The 19527-nt window shown below is 41.1% G+C and overlaps 1 protein-coding gene across 11 annotated transcripts in view; it reads left to right on the forward strand.

Moving 5' to 3' along the window:
• Nucleotides 1–19527, forward strand: part of PPFIA2 (PTPRF interacting protein alpha 2) — a 619912-nt gene that overhangs the window by 489567 nt on the left and 110818 nt on the right. For all 11 annotated transcript variants that reach the window (XM_073327625.1, XM_073327626.1, XM_073327628.1 and 8 more), the window contains 3 exons: nt 67–288; nt 7117–7263; nt 10351–10485. In XM_073327625.1, the coding sequence (XP_073183726.1) occupies nt 67–288; nt 7117–7263; nt 10351–10485 (504 nt within the window). The remainder of the gene's footprint in view (nt 1–66; nt 289–7116; nt 7264–10350; nt 10486–19527) is intronic.

Raw genomic sequence — 19527 nt, forward strand, 5'->3', positions numbered from 1 at the left:
TGCTTCAGGCAGTTTCTACATTATATGATAAATAATGGATGAATACTGTTGTTTCTCTCCCTGCAGCGCCTATCAAATGGCTCTATAGACTCAAACGATGAAGCCAGTCAAGTTGTGGAACTACAGGAACTGCTCGAAAAGCAAAATTATGAAATGGCACAAATGAAGGAACGTTTGGCTGCACTATCTTCCCGAGTGGGGGAGGTAGAGCAGGAAGCAGAGACTGCCAGGAAGGATCTAATTAAAACAGAAGAAATGAACAGTAAATATCAAAGGGACATTAGAGAGGTAAGATGGTTCACCACACGTTCACCTCAAACTTTTCAACAAGCTGTGCATAGGGTATTTGACGTGAGCCAAGCTGGGTAACTCAACATGGCAATCAAGATTAGCACTGACAGAAATCTTGGAAGTATGTTACACAAAGTTTAATCTTTAAAAAACAAAAAGCACCCAAAATTATTACAAATCTTTTTACAAAATATCATTCACAAAAACAGAAGTGTGTGTCTCCTCTCAATAAATCTATGTTTCCTCCTCTACAAATTCCCATACATGTCGGACATCACCGCCACTGAAATATTCGCCCCTGCTCCTTATCTCCTCTCCTCATATATTTGTGACCCTCTCTTTTATAGCCTTCCAGATGATATCATGTCTCCAGGCTCAGATTTGCACTGAATCTGCTGCGTATCTTCTTAAAAATATACAAAAAGGAAAAATCACTTTACTTCCCACCCTCAAGCACAAACAACTGTTTGTCCATTCAATTCAGAATCTGTCAAAATTGCTTTCTCTGTTTTCAAAATCCTTCATGGAATTTTCTTCCTATCTCATAGTCCTTTTCTCTCTCTTTCCCCACATGTTCTTGCCACTCTTCATACAAGAGACTGCTCCTTTGCATCTCCAGCTCCATGACACAGCCTTTCTGTGTTTCTCAATCTCTATTAAAATCTCAAATTAAAACATGTTTTATACAGTTTAAGAAATTATATTGTCTCATTATGCCACTCTGATATCTCCCTATGTCCTTGTCCCCAACTGCTTCCTTTCCTCATCTGTGCTCTCTGACATTCCCTTTCTCAACTTCTTTCTCCCCTCTCCAGTGAAACATTCATGGTCTTCTGGACATCTTGAGTCCCATCTGCCAGCTTCCTTTCTAGCTGTAACAATGTGCCAATGTTCAAACACACATGCTTCAACCTACAGCCTGTCCTTTTTACTCCAAAACCCAAACATTAATTTACAGAAATAGAATCAAATTGGACTAAACTATCAAAAGCCAACTTTGCTAATATATATTTTTTCCAAACAGATATAAAGGTAACTGCTTGTGTGATCTAATTGGACAGCAGAAGAAACACTTTCCAATGCAGTGACTGAAGTATGCAGTGATAAATAGAGTAGACTGGTTTGTTACACTTAGGATAAGGGTTCTTTCCTCTCTTCCACCTATGTGGAAAGTAGAAATATCAAAAGATGTTTTAACTAAATTCATTATTTATGTAAGAAAAAAATATAACTTTATTTTCTTCTAACAATCAAGAAAAGGATATTCTAGTTGTTTGGTTTAACCTTTGTTTTAGGTCCAGATTATGCCACCTTTACTTAGGTTGCATAGTACCTTACACTTTAAGTAATCCCACTTATTTCAGTGAGACAACTTAGAAAGTAAAGTATACACAACATGAAGAGTAGCAGAATATATTTATTAATAAGTAATCTCAATGTGCCAAGATAATGCATCAACATTTAAATGCTTCTAAAAACTAGACAAGATTTTGAAGCTAAAACAATTCTCTGCAGGCAGTGAAATTCATTGACATATATTTCTGAGTCTAATAGAAACCTTAAAATGAAATCCTGACCAAACAGAAATCAATGGCAAACCCCCATTGACTTTAACGGGGTCAAGATTTCACCCTTAGTCTTCCAATAATTATGCGTATTGCATATTAATTATATATTGCATAATCTTCCAGTTATATATATATATTGCATTGAGAGGAGACTATACCACAACTTATCAGTGTATTTAGGACTTATTTTTTATTCCTGATTCATACATGTTAATTCTGTACAGTTAGTCATTTTCTGGGTAGTTCATCGTATTTGTGGCTCGCCATTTCACTTTGAAATAGGGAGAGATGAACTCCAAGGTAACATGTTAAAATGTTTCTGTCGTTTCACAGTAGCACAGAATCTGTTGTATGTCACCATTGTACTCCTCTGATTGAGTAACATATTGGGCCAAATCCTAAAGTGTTTACTCATTTTGACTCCGTCCTTAGTCAGGCCAAAACTCTCATTAACCTCAGAGGGAATTTTGCCTGAGTAAGGCCTGAATAAAACATTGCTAAGAGCTTCAGAATTTGACCATTTAGATCCCCGATACTCTGTTTACTGATGCAATTATCATATATCGGGGGTAGCCATGTTAGTCTGTATCCATAAAAACAACAAGGAGTCCGGTGGCACCTTAAAGACTTAACAGATTTATTTGGGCATAAGCTTTTGTGGTTAAAAAACCACTTCTTCAGATGCATCCCTGGGGTCAGCCACATTGGCCACTGCAGAAGTCACGAAGGTCGTGGAAAGTCACGGAATCCATGACTTCCGTGACCTTTGTGTCAGACATGGAGCCCTAATTATTATGCATACACACAAAAAATCGGGGGGAAGCAAATGGAGGTTGTATATGCAACCTGAATTCTGTCATTTCCTAGCTTTTGAGTGTCTGACTTTGCAACCTTGATAATGCTTTAATTTGGGGATTTTGTGTAAATAATTCTTGTAAACATTTATCCATTGCGATGACAATGTGAGTAACAATGTATTGTAAGAAACTATTCTCACCAGAGTCTCTAATGGACCGCTTCCTAGTCAAAGCTTAGAACCAGTACTCCATCCTCATCCTCCTTGACACATCAGCCACTTTGACACAGTCAATCATGCTCTCCTTCTTGTCCTCATGTGGCTTCCATGATTCTGTCCTCTTCAGGTTCTCTTCGTACCTCTCTAATTGCTTCTTAAATATGTCCTCCAGAGGATCCTTCTCATGTCCCCTGTTCAACTTTCTGTGGGGTTCCATAGGGCTCCACCTTTGGACATCTAGCTCTCAGCTCAAACTCAATATGGCTAAAACAGAATTCTTAATTTTTTCACCCCAGCTCCCATAATGCCCCACGCTTAGGAGGAGCTCCCCGTAAACATCCACAAAGCTATCTCATTATCCTCCTTGAAATCGTTCCTTAACACTTTTCTTTGCCATGATGCCTACAAAATATTTGTCAACCATCAGGCTGCTGATGTTCTGTGACCACAGCTTATCATTCTGACAAGTGTTGTTTCATTGTTTCCTTGTACTCCCCATCTATCTGTCTGTATCCATCTGTTGTCTTCTGTCTCAAGGCTGTCCCTTTGTTCTTTGGGTTCTTGGTCTGTGATTAGGGCTCCTAGGCACGACTGTAGTATAAGTAATAATAATAATAATTAATAATAAATAATAATAAGATACAGGTAACGCAGTCACAATCCGAAGAAAAAATTAAAAAGTGCTACATCTGGAAGTTTCTTATTGGAAAATCTTGCATCTCATGCTGGTGAATTCACTATTGGCATAACCAAGAGAGATAAGAGCCATGTGGTTTGAGAGACATTTTCCCATTCACTGTAAATTACAGGATTTTTTATACTTCAAGTCAGTATGTAAGAAAACTACTGGAACATATATATATATATATTTCATTTTAGTGTATCCAAGGTATACACAGGCCTTCTACCTGTGATATAATTGAACCTTTCTATTGTTTCCTTCCTTTTCTGATTGCTGTTTACTGTGAGTATTTATAGAAACTGTTTTAGCATTCATAGTTGATAGAGAGAAGCTGTTTCTTTTTGACTTTTGAACATCTAGCATAAATGTAGACGTTGTACCTGCAGCTTGAAAATCAGTTCTGTTATGTGAATCAGTGAAGCCAATGAATAAAAGGCAAAACCAAATATCAAGGGATTCCACTCTTTAGTGGTCAACATATTTTGCTTCAAAGGGAATAACTGTTTTGAAATACAAAATGTGGAACATTATTACTCTATCCCACTACTTCCTGCATCAGCATTGCCCTTCTCACCCTGTATTATCCGTTTGCTCCTCTCTTTAGATGACAAGAAAGCAATCTCTTCACAGGCCCCTTTATGCTTTGCTTCGAAAATGCCATCAGTTGTCAGTGGGTAGTAAGAGAAAGGAAGCAGCTGTCGGAGGTGCCTTAAAGAAGTGCTCAGTGTGAGGGTTGGCATGAGCGGGCAACATCCCAGTGAACCTGCAGGGAAAATTATTTCAGCAGCAGCTTTTTCCTTCTTGCAAGGCTTCTCTTCCAGTATTGCCAACCCTGAGCATTTAAAACTCTTGAGTCAGCCTCCCCAAAATCATCAGACTGACTTAGAAATCATGGTATTTTAAAAAAATTTTGTACAGCTTCGTTCTTTTTATTTGTCGTCTTGTTTTTCCCTGCTTTTATGCTTCATATTTTCATGTTTTTCTCAGCAAACATAAGGACTAGAAACTTATTTTTTAAAAAAACCTTCAGATTCTCAAGTATTTACACAACTGCAGTAGCTGGGACTTGAGGAAAAGAACAAATATCACAAAGATATCAATAAAATCAGAATTGTTGACATCTGAGTCTTCTGCCCTAACTGGGTTGCCCACAACAGGTCCCTTTGTCTCCCCAGGATATTCCTGGCAAACACAATAGCCCTGTTAGAGTTGGTCAAAATGTTTGAATCAGAAAAACAGTTCATGGTACAACAACTATATTTACAACTAAATTAAATTTTGGTGAAATATGATGTTTTGTCAAAGTCAAAACCTTGCATGAAATGAGCTAGAGCAATGGCTAGGGTGCTGGCCCACGATGTGGGCGACCCAGTTTCAAGGCTCCCTCATTCAAAGCAATCTGAGATTAAAACTCTCTTCTACCTAATTTACAGCAGAGTTTTCCATTCCCACTCAGGCAGAGAAGGGACTTCAACTTGTCACTCCCACATCCCATGCTGGTTCCCTAATGGCCACCCACATACACACCCAAATGCAGAACAAAAACAAATTTCAAAACCACAAAATTTGCCACAAAATGGAATTGTCATCTTCTAGTCAGCTCTAGTCCTGACTCCTTTCTATGTCCCCTCCACACTTCCCCATCTTTGAGGAGGAGCATCAGAGGCTATTTTTTCTCCACCCAAATGGCTCTTTAAGGAAGTCACCTGCTACAGACTACTGCCTATTCAAACCTGAAAGGATCTTCGCAAGAGTACAGTCTACTCCCGACTTTCTGAATAGCATGGGGGGGGGCACGCTGATTTTGTTCCAATAATCAAGAGGGTGGGAGCCGTTCAATTGGTAGGATGGCCGTCCCTGCTGCCGGGGGGCTCATCCTCCTCCTCGCAGACCTGTCCAGGAGTCTCTGCTCTGCCCACTCACTCTCTCTCTTGTGACAGCGGGACTGCAGAGGGCTCCTAGGGCTGCTGCAGGGCCAGTGACACCTGATCTCAGCAGACGCAAGGTGCTGGTGGGACGCTGCAGGCCTGGTGGGGCAGAGCAGAGTCTTGGCCAGCAGTCTGTGCTCCGGGGACAAGGAAGGAATTCAGATAATGCAGAGGTCTGGATAATAGGGTTTTGGATAAACGGGAGTGTACTGTATTATTTATTTATTTGTTTATTCAGTTATTATTTCACTTACATTGCAGTTTCACCTAGATGCCTTAGCCAGGGTCAGCGCTCCATTGTGCTAGGCACTGTATAATACAGTAAGTTATAGTCCATGTCCCAAAGATTTTACAGTACATGCATCAGAAAGCAGCTGAAATAGCAAACATCCTGGTTTAGCTACCAGTCATTGGCTTTACTGAGTACAGGAGATGAGTCTACCTTAATCACTGTGGTTACAGAACAATAGCTACACAGATCCTGAGGTTTTCTTGTAACTGCATGTTAGGGTTTGTGGCATGTTTCTCATTCCTTGTACTCAATCACACCTCTCTTTTTTTTCAATAATCGCAGTTGTTTGGTATGTGTGGGCTGCAGCCTGTCTTTCAGAAGACCTTTTTAGGAGTGCCCCCCCCAAGGAAATTGTTGTAGTCCTGGCTCCAGGCCCCTTCTGCTGGACTCTGATTGTGGGAGGCTCACTGGGATGGTATATTCCCTACCTTCCCTTTCTCTGTATACATCAGAGAGGAGACAAGGAGACAAGCCTGTGGGTGGGAGATGTGTCTCGTGGTAGAAAGAGCTTGACTATAGAAGAAATGAGGTTCCATTTGGAGATTTGAATTCATTCAACTCAAACCTTCATGTAAATATGCAGGGATTAGCTCAATGCCAGCCTTTATGAACTTAATCTACAGGACTCCATTTCCAAACAATATCTCTACTGATTCTGAAGGGTTCATGCAGCCTTAGTATTTCTGACCTCCCACCCACACTCTTCTCCTGGCAAATTAAAGAATTAGGTTTGATTGATAACACTAAATACTCACAGTAGGAAAGGGTTTGGATTCACAGTGAGTCAAGTTAGCCAGTTCTGGATCCCGGTGCTCTGGATTTCCGTATTGGCCTTTATCACCTCCTCTTGTAATAGATTTACAATATATTAAAGCACATAAGCTTTCTTGATCAGCGGCATATAACTTTTATAGTACTGCTATAGATGTTAAGATTTGATGTATGAAGTGGATTCTTTTCCTTTGTCTTCATGTCAGCAGTTATTTAAAAAGTAAGCAAGCTGATGTTGGGTTCTTTGTTATATGTATCACACATACCAAAATACAGATAACTAGGAAAAAAAAGACAAGTTGAGAAATCTTCAGTTTTCCCTGAATGTTTTTCTGAACTATATATTTAACTATGTTATTGGGTGGCATTAAATTCTGCTATAGACATTTTTAGGTGGTTTATTTATATGAAGACATATTAATCCATAGGGGAAAAAATGCTCCCTACAGAAAATTGGAAAATCACTTCCTCTGCATATTTTTTGCAGCTCTGTCTACTGTTAACATGAACATTAAGCAGACATCTAAACTAAATGACATTTGAAATACATGTGTTTTTTTTCATTTTAGGCTATGGCACAGAAAGAAGATATGGAAGAAAGAATCACTACCCTTGAGAAGCGGTATCTCAGTGCACAGAGGGAATCCACCTCCATACATGACATGAATGATAAACTGGAAAATGAACTGGCAAATAAGGAGGCCATTTTGCGTCAGGTTCAGTATCTGCGGAGCAGCTCTCTTCATGCAGATTTAAAGTTAACATGAAAGAAAAAAAAAATGAGTCCTGAAGTTGTGGTAGGAGGTTTCTATTAAAGTAGGCCAAGTTTCTCATTCTAAATCAACCATAACAGAGCATGGACAAAATTGCCTTTAAGAAAATCAGTCAGGTCAAAGTCTGTAAGGTTCACATTAGCTACCAGAATCATAAATATATTGTCCACTCAGCTCCAATTTGTCCACTCAGCTCTGTGAGGTATCTGTGCTGAGTTATGTATCCCTGTGGTGTCTGCACCAGTGCACATCAAATCACATGAGCTAAGCAAACAATGATCAGTTTGTTCCCCATGTTTACTTGGATATCATTGGTCACATAAATGTGAATAAAAATGATATATTTTAAAAGAAAGATTATTCCACCAAATACTGGTCATTTGCAGAAAATGGGTTTTAATAAATGAAAATATTTTAATAATGCATGAATTACACAGATAATTGTGTCATCCATGTATCTTCTTTTTAAAAAGGTTTACAAGGATGAGATAGTTTTCTTTTATGTCATATTTTCTTTCTGCGATTGTTGCAAAACCTCAAGTTCACAGTTGAAATAGGGGACTCCAAAGCCCATCATTTAGAACTTATTCAAATTTATGGATTCTAGAGCTAAAAAAAAGCTTTTAGAATCCTTAGGGTTTGTTTATCCTATAGGAAGGGAAGTTTTCTAGTAGTTCAGTCAGGAGACTGGAAGTCAGAACTTACAGGTTCTATTCCTGATTCTTTCGCTGGCTCAGTACAACCTTGAGTTAGTTGGTTTTAACCTCACAGGCACAGGATTTAAATTTCTGTAAAATTTGTGTAGATACCTCACTGGGGTGCTGTGAGGCATTATTAATTATTATATTTCAATATTTGTTGTCATCAGGTGCTATACAGGAGAGTGGGCACAAGTACTTTTGAGTACCAGAACCCTCAAATTGCTTCTAGTTGTAGTCTGTCAAACTCAAAGTGATTTGAGTTTGACACTCTGTCAAACTCAAAGTGATTTGAGTTTGACAGAATAATCCTAGTTATGTGCCAACTAGGTCATTTGTGATTAAGTTTGTGAAACAACAAAACTTTGGCTCTGATTCTCCTTTGTGGCTGAAATACACACTGCATAGGGTGGTTGGGAAGGGGTGGGGGCAAAAATGGCATTGCCTTCCAGTATAAATTAGAGCAGCCTCAGAGTTGCTCTTACATATGCTTCAGCAGATGAAAGTCAGTTGGTGCAGTGAAGCTCTGCCCCAACCCTTGTTCTCCTGGGAATTCCCAGCACATCAGATTCTGTAATGGTGGCTGGCTTAGAATCACAGAGGGTTAGGGTTGGAAGGGACCTCAGGAGATCATCTAGTCCAACCCCCTGCTTGAAGCATGGCCAATCCCCAATTTTTGCTCCAGATCCCTAAATGGCCCCCTCAAGGATTGAACTCACTACCCTGGGTTTAGCAGGCCAATGCTCAAACCACTGAGCTATCTCTCTCCCAGAACTATTCAACTAGCCATGCTAGGGTGGGAAATGAGGTACAAGAGAGATCTGCTACCTTTAAGGCACATTTACACAGCCGTAGTGCTATAAACAGGCCATAGGGCAACAGAGAATCAAGTCCTTTGTCTGACCAATGGATCAGGTGAATGGAGGACATTGCTTATAGTTTCAGGTAAGGATTACAATATGGATAGAAAACTGTAATGCAGAACCATGTATATTGTTTAAATTTTGGAGAAGTGAGTTTCTTTCTCTCCGTTAATAGACAACAAAGGTTTATTCTTTAATTTTTCAAATGTCTTATCCGTAAACAGTATATAATGCAAAAGAAAAAAAAGAGCTCCCCCCATCATAAGGCACTTTGAGAATACCTTGATAACTAAATTGTCCTCTAATTGAGTGAAACCCCATTAAAATAAAAATATTTATGTTAATTAATGAGAATGAAAAGATCAAAACAAAAACTTTTTGGGTTCTATTTTGAAAGTTGCTTGAAGACTGTCATTAATTTTCCTCTTTAACCGTAACAACAATAGATGAAAGCGCAAGATACCTATATCAGCTGTTAGTTTTTTATTAGCAATTTAAGTAGTTTTACAATATGCATAAATTGCCTACAGAAAATAGTAAGTACTGATAATTGTGCTACATAAAAGCAGGCTTAGAATACATTTGCAGCATTGCAACATCAACAAAATACATTTTAAACCTTATTACCAGTCAGAGGATTAAAATACCACTACAAAAGATTACAATATTTACAGCATGCTCTTGTTAGTCCCACCCTAAATTCATTGGAAGGGGACAATTAATACTAAGTGAAATCATATTCATTTTGTATGTTTCATAGGGCAGGAAATGCCCTACTTATCAAAAGAAAACTGAAAGGCCCACCCTTTTTTCCCCTCTCTGTACTTCTCTTTCATTGATTATCAAAGGTTCAGTAATTCCATTTACATAAAACAAGATTTAACTGTAAATTCACAACAAAAAATTAACTGTGCAGCATTAAGCAAATAGCTGACAGGAACTAATAATAGATGTCCTTGGATGCGTAACCAGTGCTGATTTCATCATCACACTAGTGGTATGTTATTGGCATCAATTTGTTTCAACAATTTTTTAGCAAATGTATCCTTCTAAAACATGTATTTCTCCCCAGTCTCTTACGCTCTCAGTTTTGCAGTAGAGACGATGTTTGTATCTGTGACTTTCAAAACTCTGATTTTACTGGCACAAGCGCTGTCTGTTTTCCCTTGGCTGGCACTTATAGCGCACAGATCAGAGGGAAAGGAATGTTTCTTCATCTTCATACTTTACAGATTGCAACTTCTTTACTTGGCCTTGATATGATCTCCTTAGTCCTCATATCAGTCATAGAGTAAAAGGCCCACACAGTTCCATACTTGGATTAATCCTTTTCACAAACTCTCTTGCAAGCTGGAGAGTATCTGTGTCTGAACCCAGTTGGAGTGCCCGCTTCAGAAAGGCCCCCAATAATTGCAGTCATTTCTTAATTCTACCTTTTTATATTTTCTGTTTTCATCTCTGGGTTTCAGATGGAAGAAAAAAACAGACAGCTGCAAGAACGTCTTGAGCTCGCTGAACAGAAGCTGCAACAGACAATGCGGAAGGCTGAGACCTTGCCTGAAGTGGAGGCTGAACTGGCTCAGAGAATTGCAGCACTGACGAAGGTACTGCACTGAGAAATAGGTTCATTTCAGAAATGTTTGGTTTAACTTTGGTTTAATACATTCTGTATTCCTCCCTACAACAACCATAACAAAAAAGGACTTCATTTCAACCTCATAAGAAATGCGGGGAAAATATGCTGTGTAGATGCACGGTAAGCAAATGTTAATTATGTAACATAAGTAATATTACCCTGGCTTTATTAATGCCATTGATATAATTTGATATATCACATGCGTTGACTGTATTTCGCACAGTCTTTATTGGCAGGTGCAGTAACTACTCTTACTTTAGATTACATTATATTTAAAAAGATGTCATGGATTTCCAACAAATTTGTTAACCCATTTAGCTTTCAAATAAATAAACATTTCCCCTTTAACTCAAAAAAATCAAGCTAGTAAATCATTTTTCCATAATGTTATTTACACCACATTAATTAGGAGAGACACAATAATCATTTTCACCACAATAAATGACACAAAATTACAAAAATTTTCTTACTGGCTTTTGGGATTAGTGGTGTGTGACATAAACAAAGCCATCTTGAATATTGATTTTCTTTAATTGATTCTTTGTGGACTACAATTGATAAATCACAAGGAAAAATATAAAGCCCTAAAAGGACCAAAGACAGTCTGGTTTCTCTGTTAACAATTTATTGTACAACAGCTTTCGTGAAGAAAAACAATAAGACAAAAGTATGTTTTAAATTATGCAAAATTCATGTATTGCTCTCTACCACATTTTGCAGATGTGCATGCTGTTAATGCTATAGTGTAATTCAAAGTATTTTCAACTTCATTAGGACATGTTGTAATTCTCATAAAATCTTTAATCCTTCATATTTATAGTCGGATGAAAATGAAAAACTCCATACAGCATAGTATGTTACACATCATTTTGGTTTATTTGAATTTTCCTTTCTCTGTCACTACAGAACACTGTACTAATTTTATTTGGCAACTAATTTTCATATTTTAACAGAATTCTAAAAAAGACTTTTTATTTGTCCCTTTTTATCGGGTCTTTATCAGATTTTGTTCAATATCTCCATAAATGATCTGGAGGATGGTGTGGATTGCACCCTCAGCAAATTTGCAGATGACACTAAACTGGCAGGACAGGTAGATACGCTGGAGGGTAGGGATAGGATACAGAGGGACCTAGACAAATTGGAGGATTGGGCCAAAAGAAATCTGATGAAGTTCAACAAGGACAAGTGCAGAGTCCTGCACTTAGGACGGGAGAATCCAATGCACCGCTACAGACTAGGGACCGAATGGTTTGGCAGCAGTTCTGCAGAAAAGGACCTAGGGGTTACAGTGGACGAGAAGCTGGATATGAGTTAACAGTGTGCCCTTGTTGCCAAGAAGGCCAATGGCATTTTGGGATGTATAAGTAGGGGCATTGCCAGCAGATCGAGGGACGTGATCGTTCCCCTCGATTCGCCATTGGTGAGGCCTCATCTGGAGTATTGTGTCCAGTTTTGGGCCCCACACTACAAGAAGGATGTGGAAAAATTGGAAAGAGTCCAGCAGAGGGCAACAAAAATGATTAGGGGACTGGAACACATGAGTTATGAGGAGAGGCTGAGGGAACTGGGGATGTTTAGTCTACGGAAGAGAAGAATGAGGGGGGATTTAATAGCTGCTTTCAACTACCTGAAAGGGGGTTCCAAAGAGGATGGCTCTAGACTGTTCTCAGTGGTGGCAGATGACAGAACAAGGAGTAATGGTCTCAAGTTGCAGTGGGGGAGATTTAGGTTGGATATTAGGAAAAACTTTTTCACTAGGAGGGTGGTGAAACACTGGAATGCGTTACTTAGGGAGGTGGTGGAATCTCCTTCCTTAGAAGTTTTTAAGGTCAGGCTTGACAAAGCCCTGGCTGGGATGATTTAGTTGGGGATCGGTCCTGCTTTGAGCAGGGGGTTGGACTAGATGACCTCCTGAGGTCCCTTCCAACCCTAATATTCTATGATTCTATGATTCAGTGCCTGGGTGGCTTATAGGGTTACCCTGACCATTGTGTAATTTAGTCAAGAAGGAAATAGAATACAATTTCTTTTACCTCATTAAGACAAAATCAGTATTCAATAATCAAGATTTTGTGCTGTCCACTTTAGGCATATGGTTTGGGAATCTGAAAGGGAACTGGGAAATGCTGGAAAAAAAGAAGATTCAAAAGGAAGCTGTGTAAAATAACGAACAAACGTTACAGCATTTTGTAAAAATTATGGTGCACGTGACCGAGGCACCCTTCTCCACTTTAAGTTTTCCACCTGTGATTTATTCGGCAGATGACCTGACATTTTAATGCCCTTAGCAGAATATTGCTTTATATTTAAGATGAAATTTTCTTTTATAAATTCTCCAGTATTTTAGGCATCAGTAGTTTTTCTTCATCCTCAAGCATGTCTTTTGTTGCTACCATTTTTTTTCCTGAACGAACACTTAATGTTGTGAGAAGAATATCTCATCTCAGTCATGCAGGATATTCAGTATACTTCAGTACAATATAGTCATTATTCTGATCATAAACATACTAAGACATACATTTTTGTGTGCCTTTTTCACAATTTTTTATTTGGTGTGATTAGAGGACCATGAACAGAATGGACGTTTCATCCAAAATGGCCTTCATCCAAGTTTTTTGTCCAGAGAGAAACTCTTCAAAGATATTTGGACTAAGTAATCTAAATAAGAGTTTCACTGTTCCAGGGGCTTGATAGTGGCCATCATTCTGTTGTATCGAACACTGGCAATGCATGAAGTTGGAGAAATTGCAGGCCGGTAAGCTGCAAGTAGGATGATGAGCAAAGTCAGATTGATAGTCCACTACTGGCCAGGGGTCAGAGTGCAGGCAGATATCAAGATAGATCACAGGAATAGGTGCCCAGGGCAGTGGTGGATTTAGAGTTAGTGGAGCCCTGTGCACAGCTTCATTTTTGCCCTCCGCCCTCCCCCGTAAGGACCCAGCCAAGAAAAAGAACATTCTCTCTTATCTCCCCCACCCCCACATTTTTCATTCTTTTTTTCCTTCCTCCTCCTCCTATATTATAAGTAATAGGAAGAGATATCATTGCTCTCTATAAATATATCAGAGGGATAAATACCAGGGAGGGAGAGGAATTATTTAAGCTCAGTACCAATGTGGACACAAGAATAAATGGATATAAACTGGCTAGCAGGAAGTTTAGACTTGAAATTAGGCAAAGATTTCTAACCATCAGAGGAGTGAAGTTCTGGAACAGCCTTCCAAGGGGAGCAGTGGGGGCAAAAGACTTATCTGGCTTCAAGACTAAGCTCGATAAGTTTATGGAGGGGATGGTATGTGGGATAGCCTAATTTTGGCAGTTAATTGATCCTTGACTATTAGCGGTAAATATGCCCAATGGCCTGTGATGGGATGTTAGACAGGGTGGGATCTGAGTTACTACAGAGAATTCTTTCCTGGGTGTTTGGTTGGTGAATCATAGAATCATAGAATATCAGGGTTGGAAGGGACCTCAGGAGGTCATCTAGTCCAACCCCCTGCTCAAAGCAGGACCAATCCCCAATTAAATCATCCCAGCCAGGGCTTTGTCAAGCCTGACCTTAAAAACTTCTAAGGAAGGAGATTCCACCACCTCCCTAGGTAACACATTCCAGTGTTTCACCACCCTCCTAGTGAAAAAGATTTTCCTAATATCCAACCTAAATCACCCCCACTGCAACTTGAAACCATTACTCCTTGTTCTGTCATCTGCTACTACTGAGAACAGTCTAGAGCCATTCTCTTTGGAACCCCTTTCAGGTAGTTGAAAGCAGCTATCAAATCCCCCCTCATTCTTCTCTTCCATAGACTAAACATCCCCAGTTCCCTCAGCCTCTCCTCATAAGTCATGTGTTCCAGTCCCCTAATCATTTTTGTTGCCCTCTGCTGGACTCTTTCCAATTTTTCCACATCCTTCTTGTAGTGTGGGGCCCAAAACTGGACACAATACTCCAGATGAGGCCTCACCAATGGCGAATCGAGGGGAACGATCACGTCCCTCGATCTGCTGGCAATGCCCCTACTTATACATCCCAAAATGCCATTGGCCTCCTTGGCAACAAGGGCACACTGTTAACTCATATCCAACTTCTCGTCCACTGTAACCCCTAGGTCCTTTTCTGCAGAACTGCTGCCGAACCATTCGGTCCGTAGTCTGTAGCGGTGCATTGGATTCTCCCGTCCTAAGTGCAGGACTCTGCACTTGTCCTTTTTGAACTTCATCAGATTTCTTTTGGCCCAATCCTCCAATTTGTCTAGGTCCCTCTGTATCCTATCCCTACCCTCCAGCGTATTTAACTGTCCTGTCAGTTTAGTGTCATCTGCAAACTTGCTGAGGGTGCAATCCATACCATCCTCCAGATCATTTATGAAGATATTGAACAAAACCGGCCCCAGGACCGACCCTTGGGGTACTCCACTTGATACCGGCTGCGAACTAGACATGGAGCCATTGATCACTACCCATTGAGCCCGACAATCTAGCCAGCTTTCTATCCACCTTATAGTCCATTCATCCAGCCCATACTTCTTTAACTTGCTGGCAAGAATACTGTGGGAGACAGTGTCAAAAGCTTTGCTAAAGTCAAGGAACAACACGTCCACTGCTTTCCCTTCATCCACAGAGCCAGTTATCTCGTCATAGAAGGCAATTAGATTAGTCAGGCATGACTTGCCCTTGGTGAATCCATGCTGACTGTTCCTGATCACTTTCCTCTCCTCTAAGTGCTTCAGAATTGATTCCTTGAGGACCTGCTCCATGATTTTTCCAGAGACTGAGGTGAGGCTGACTGGCCTGTAGTTCCCAGGATTCTCCTTCTTCCCTTTTTTAAAGATGGGCACTACATTACAGTTCCTGGCCAATAGGAGCTGCAGAGTCGGCGCTCGGGGTAGGGGCAGCCCGCAGAGACACACACACACCCAGGAGCCGCAGGGACATGCTTGCTGCTTCCAGGAGTGGCACGCAGGGAGGGAGGCAGAGCGGACAGGGAGCTGCCTTACCCCTGCTGCTGGCATGTCTCTGTGAGCCTCTTGCGGGGAAAGGGGCAGCAGGTCTCCATGTGCTGCCCAGGGTGTGCAGAGACGTGCCAGCAGCTGGCTGCTTCCAGGAGTGGCATGGGGCCACCGGCCATGGAATGCAGGCAACTTGCCTGTCTGAGCCCTGCTGTGCTGCCGGCCGGGACTCAGGGGCAGGTTGGCAGATGAGATTTGTCCTGCATTTTGGGGGCCACTGCATTGTTTGTTTCACGGTAAATCCGCTCCTGGCCCAGGGGCCTTCTGGGATGGATTGGAGGACCATCATATCTCAGTTGTTGTGATTTCCTTTTTTCACTGCAGTTATCTCAGGGTAGCCACATGTGTTAACAACTGTCTCAGGATCTGCCCTATGGGAAAAATCTATGATAGACCCCAAGTTAAATCTGCTGTGAAGACAAAGCTTTAGTCTCTTGAATATCTGCACAAACCTTTATAGAAGACTCCATGATCCTCCCCTCCAACATGATCCCTTCTTCCTCATATGTGATATTTATTTTTTGGAGGTGATGCAGGCTGACTGGAATTCAACATCTTCAAGGGAGTAGTCTGTCAGATATGTTTCCCTCTCTGGTATTTTCAGGGAGTGGTCTGGGGATCCCAGTCTTAATCCAGTCTGGGATAGTCATCATCCCCGTTCCTCCACCCAGCCACATCAGGCGGTAATGTATTGTATTGAGGCAGCAGTTGTAAACAGCATACTCAACGAGTTGAGAGATGAAGAAAAATAAAGTGAAAGTTACAGGGACAGGTGAGAGCAAAGTTTTTAATGGATGTGAGAAATTAGTATGCATTAAGAAGAGAAGGAGCCTGAAGAGAGTGAAAGGCTGAGGAAAAGTGTGAAGGAGAGGACAAGGGAGGCAGGAGGAGAGAGGTCACTGAGGCAGGGGGATGGTTTAGAGTACAAGAGAAATATCACTGTTTGGGACAGGAGAGGAGGTGGAGGGAGAAGGGGAGATCAGGTTAGATTTAATCAACTTTATTTTTGAAGAGCTTGACAAGATCCTCTGTGAAGAGAGAGAGGTGCGGGAGCTTAGGTGGTTTTATGGCAAAAGACAGTTGGGATCAATATTTGTGGAGTAGTAGTTCAGCTTGATGAAGAAAATGGCAGAACTGAAAGAGAGAAGGAATTTGGGTGTCTGTGTGGTCATGGGACTTTCAGCAGAGGCACTTAGCAGAGAATATAAAAGTTGGGGATAAGGCTAGGATTGGGAGTTGTTGGTAGAGACCTTGTGGTGGGAGAAATAGATGAAAAAGGCAGACCTGAGAGAGAAAGCAGAGTGGAGAGAGTCACTGCCTGAGTGAATGGAAGAGGAATTTGGAGAATGAGAATGGTTGAAAAGACCCCCCCACACACACATGTCCCTCTCTGCCACCCCCCCACAGCCCCACCACCACAACTGCACTGCATCCCAACACACACAGACCTCCCCCACTGCCCAGCACCTCCCCATAGGCCCCTCCACTGCCTAGCAACCTAAAACACACAAACCTCCCACACTGCCGAGCGCCTCCTGTCCCCTCAAGGCTGAGTGCCCCCCCCCACGACCCCGTAGAGACCTACTCCCCCATGCCCTGCCCCCGGCCACACTAGCTGGCCCCACTGGGAGGTGATTGTGTCTGCTGGGCTGAGCCGGCACCACAGCCAGAGCTGGCCCCAGGGTGGGGATCACTCCGGCCCCTTGGGAGCAGTGCAATCTGTTAGGCTGGAGCAGGAGTGGGGTCTGCTCAGAGTGGGCTCCCTCAGGACCCACAAGCCTGGCAGGATCTGGCCAAGACCCCTGTGTTGCTCCCTTCCCCACACCCCAACTGGCTGAGACCAGCCCGACCTCTGCACCGGTCCCAGGCAGCTCAGCCCCTGGGAACAGGCAGGGCCCTGCAGGTGGTGGGCAGCAGACACCGCTCGGAGCTGGAGCCATGCTGGGGAGCAGGGCAGATCCTTGGGATGCAACCCTTGAGAGCCTGCCAGGCCTGGCTGCACTCACTGGCCCCGCAGCCAGCAACCCTGCCCAGCCCACATGGCAGAGCCCAGCTTCTGGGTGGCACCGGCGAGCTCCCAACAAGCGAGCAGAACCTGCTGGCTGGGAGCTGATGACGCAGCAAGGCCTGGGTGCTGGACTGCCCCAGGCAAGGAGCCAGACCCGGCTGTGTGGATAGGTTAGGGGGAGTCTGTAATAGGCCCCTTCCCAGTGTGAGCCTGGCGCCATTGGCACTATTGTAAACCCAGTACTGAGTTGCTTAACAAATCTATTTATACCCCAGTATTCTGGATACATATTTTCAATAATTGTCGCTGAATACCGCTCCAGGTATTTTACTGAGCCTCCTGAAGAGAATAACAGAAAATAATTACTTATGTCTTTTATGCAAAATATCTAGACTTCTGTGTCAAGGGTTGCACTGGAGTGTGCTGAAATTTCATGAGCTGTTCAACACTATTCATAGTACATTCTTTTTAAATTTAGCCACTGTTTGTGTTAGGACTTAACCCATGATCAACTATGGAACATGCATGTGGTGTTCAAAATTCAACCACATTATTGTGATCAACATTTTTTACTTGCTACCCTGAGAAAACTTTAAAAGTTTGGCATTTGATTATGATGTCGTATTTGAGCAAAGTCAATACAAAATAGCAGCCAAAAAATTAGCGTAATCCCTTTGGTTGCTAGTATGTTTTCCGATGCACTTTTAAATCTTAAAAGTTGCACTTTTAAAGCATGTTTAAATCTCAGTTGGACTGGAGACATTTATTGCAATATCACTAGAGCTTTAAGTGTCCTTAGTTGAATTATAGGTCTGCAAATAAACAATGTACACAGTACACATCCTCATCTAGAATTTATTAATTCTGCCTCTGCTTTAACCAGACCCGTAACAGAAGTTAGTTTCCAATGTCCCAAATAGAATATAATTAAAGGAGCAAAATTTGAGGAACAGAAAAAGAAGCCAAAAAGAAGTTGAAAGAGAACCAATATGCCTGAACATTAAAATATATACATATATATTTGGAACTATGACATTGGTCTTTATTCTCATTTACATTAAATTATGTTCATTTTAGACTACTAGAGCAGTGTAAAGAGGCTATGGCGTAAATGAAAATCAGGCTCATTGCCTTTTCTAACAGAAAATATCATATCAAATACCTTGATGACTGGAGCTCAGGTTATTTAAGCAAGTATATAACTTTAAGCATATGAGTAATCTCACTGAAATGAATATGTCTGCTTACACCTATGCTTAAGTACCTTGCTGAATCAGAGGTGTGGATTCTAACATGCATGACAGTCATCATAGGGACTGGATAATCAGGTACTTATAAAGAGGCTGTGTGCATTTTGGTAAGAAATATTAATAGAGTTTTTCCTATAATGATAAATACTTTGATATTCTACCCTGTTTGTTTTATTAGTGCCTCAGACCAATTGTGCAGTTAAAGAATGATCCATTGTATGATTCTGTATGAAAATCCTTCCTAAAATTTAAAATATAGACGTGAGCAGCACATTTGAATGAAACAGCTGCCCAGACTTCTCTATCAAGAGTGTGCTATACAAGGCAGAACCACTTATCAGAAGTCTTGAGTGAGGTGCTCTTCAAAGCTAGAAGTAATGTGCCTGAACATATAAGGATCTTGCATGTGCATACAATTATTTATGTGAAAGTATTTAGAAAAATTAAATTTAACTTTGCACTCAGCCATTAAACCTCACAGTAGTTTAATTTTCTAGGAATGATGCTTCCAGGAAGTTCTCTGTGACCCTGAAAGTAAAAGGTTTAAATAATCTGTAATTCCCTAATCCTGTGTTTCTGCTACCCCTCAATCAGTGATTCAGAGCTCTGAGAACTTTTTTCAAGTCCTATTACTGAGTCATATTCATCCAATAACGGAAGAGAAACTATATCATATGACTTACGTGATGAAATACAACTAATTTATAAAGCTCAAATTTATAACATTGAGTACTGAATAC

This window comes from Lepidochelys kempii, chromosome 1, assembly GCF_965140265.1.
Source record: "Lepidochelys kempii isolate rLepKem1 chromosome 1, rLepKem1.hap2, whole genome shotgun sequence".
Classification (NCBI taxonomy): Eukaryota; Metazoa; Chordata; order Testudines; family Cheloniidae; genus Lepidochelys; species Lepidochelys kempii.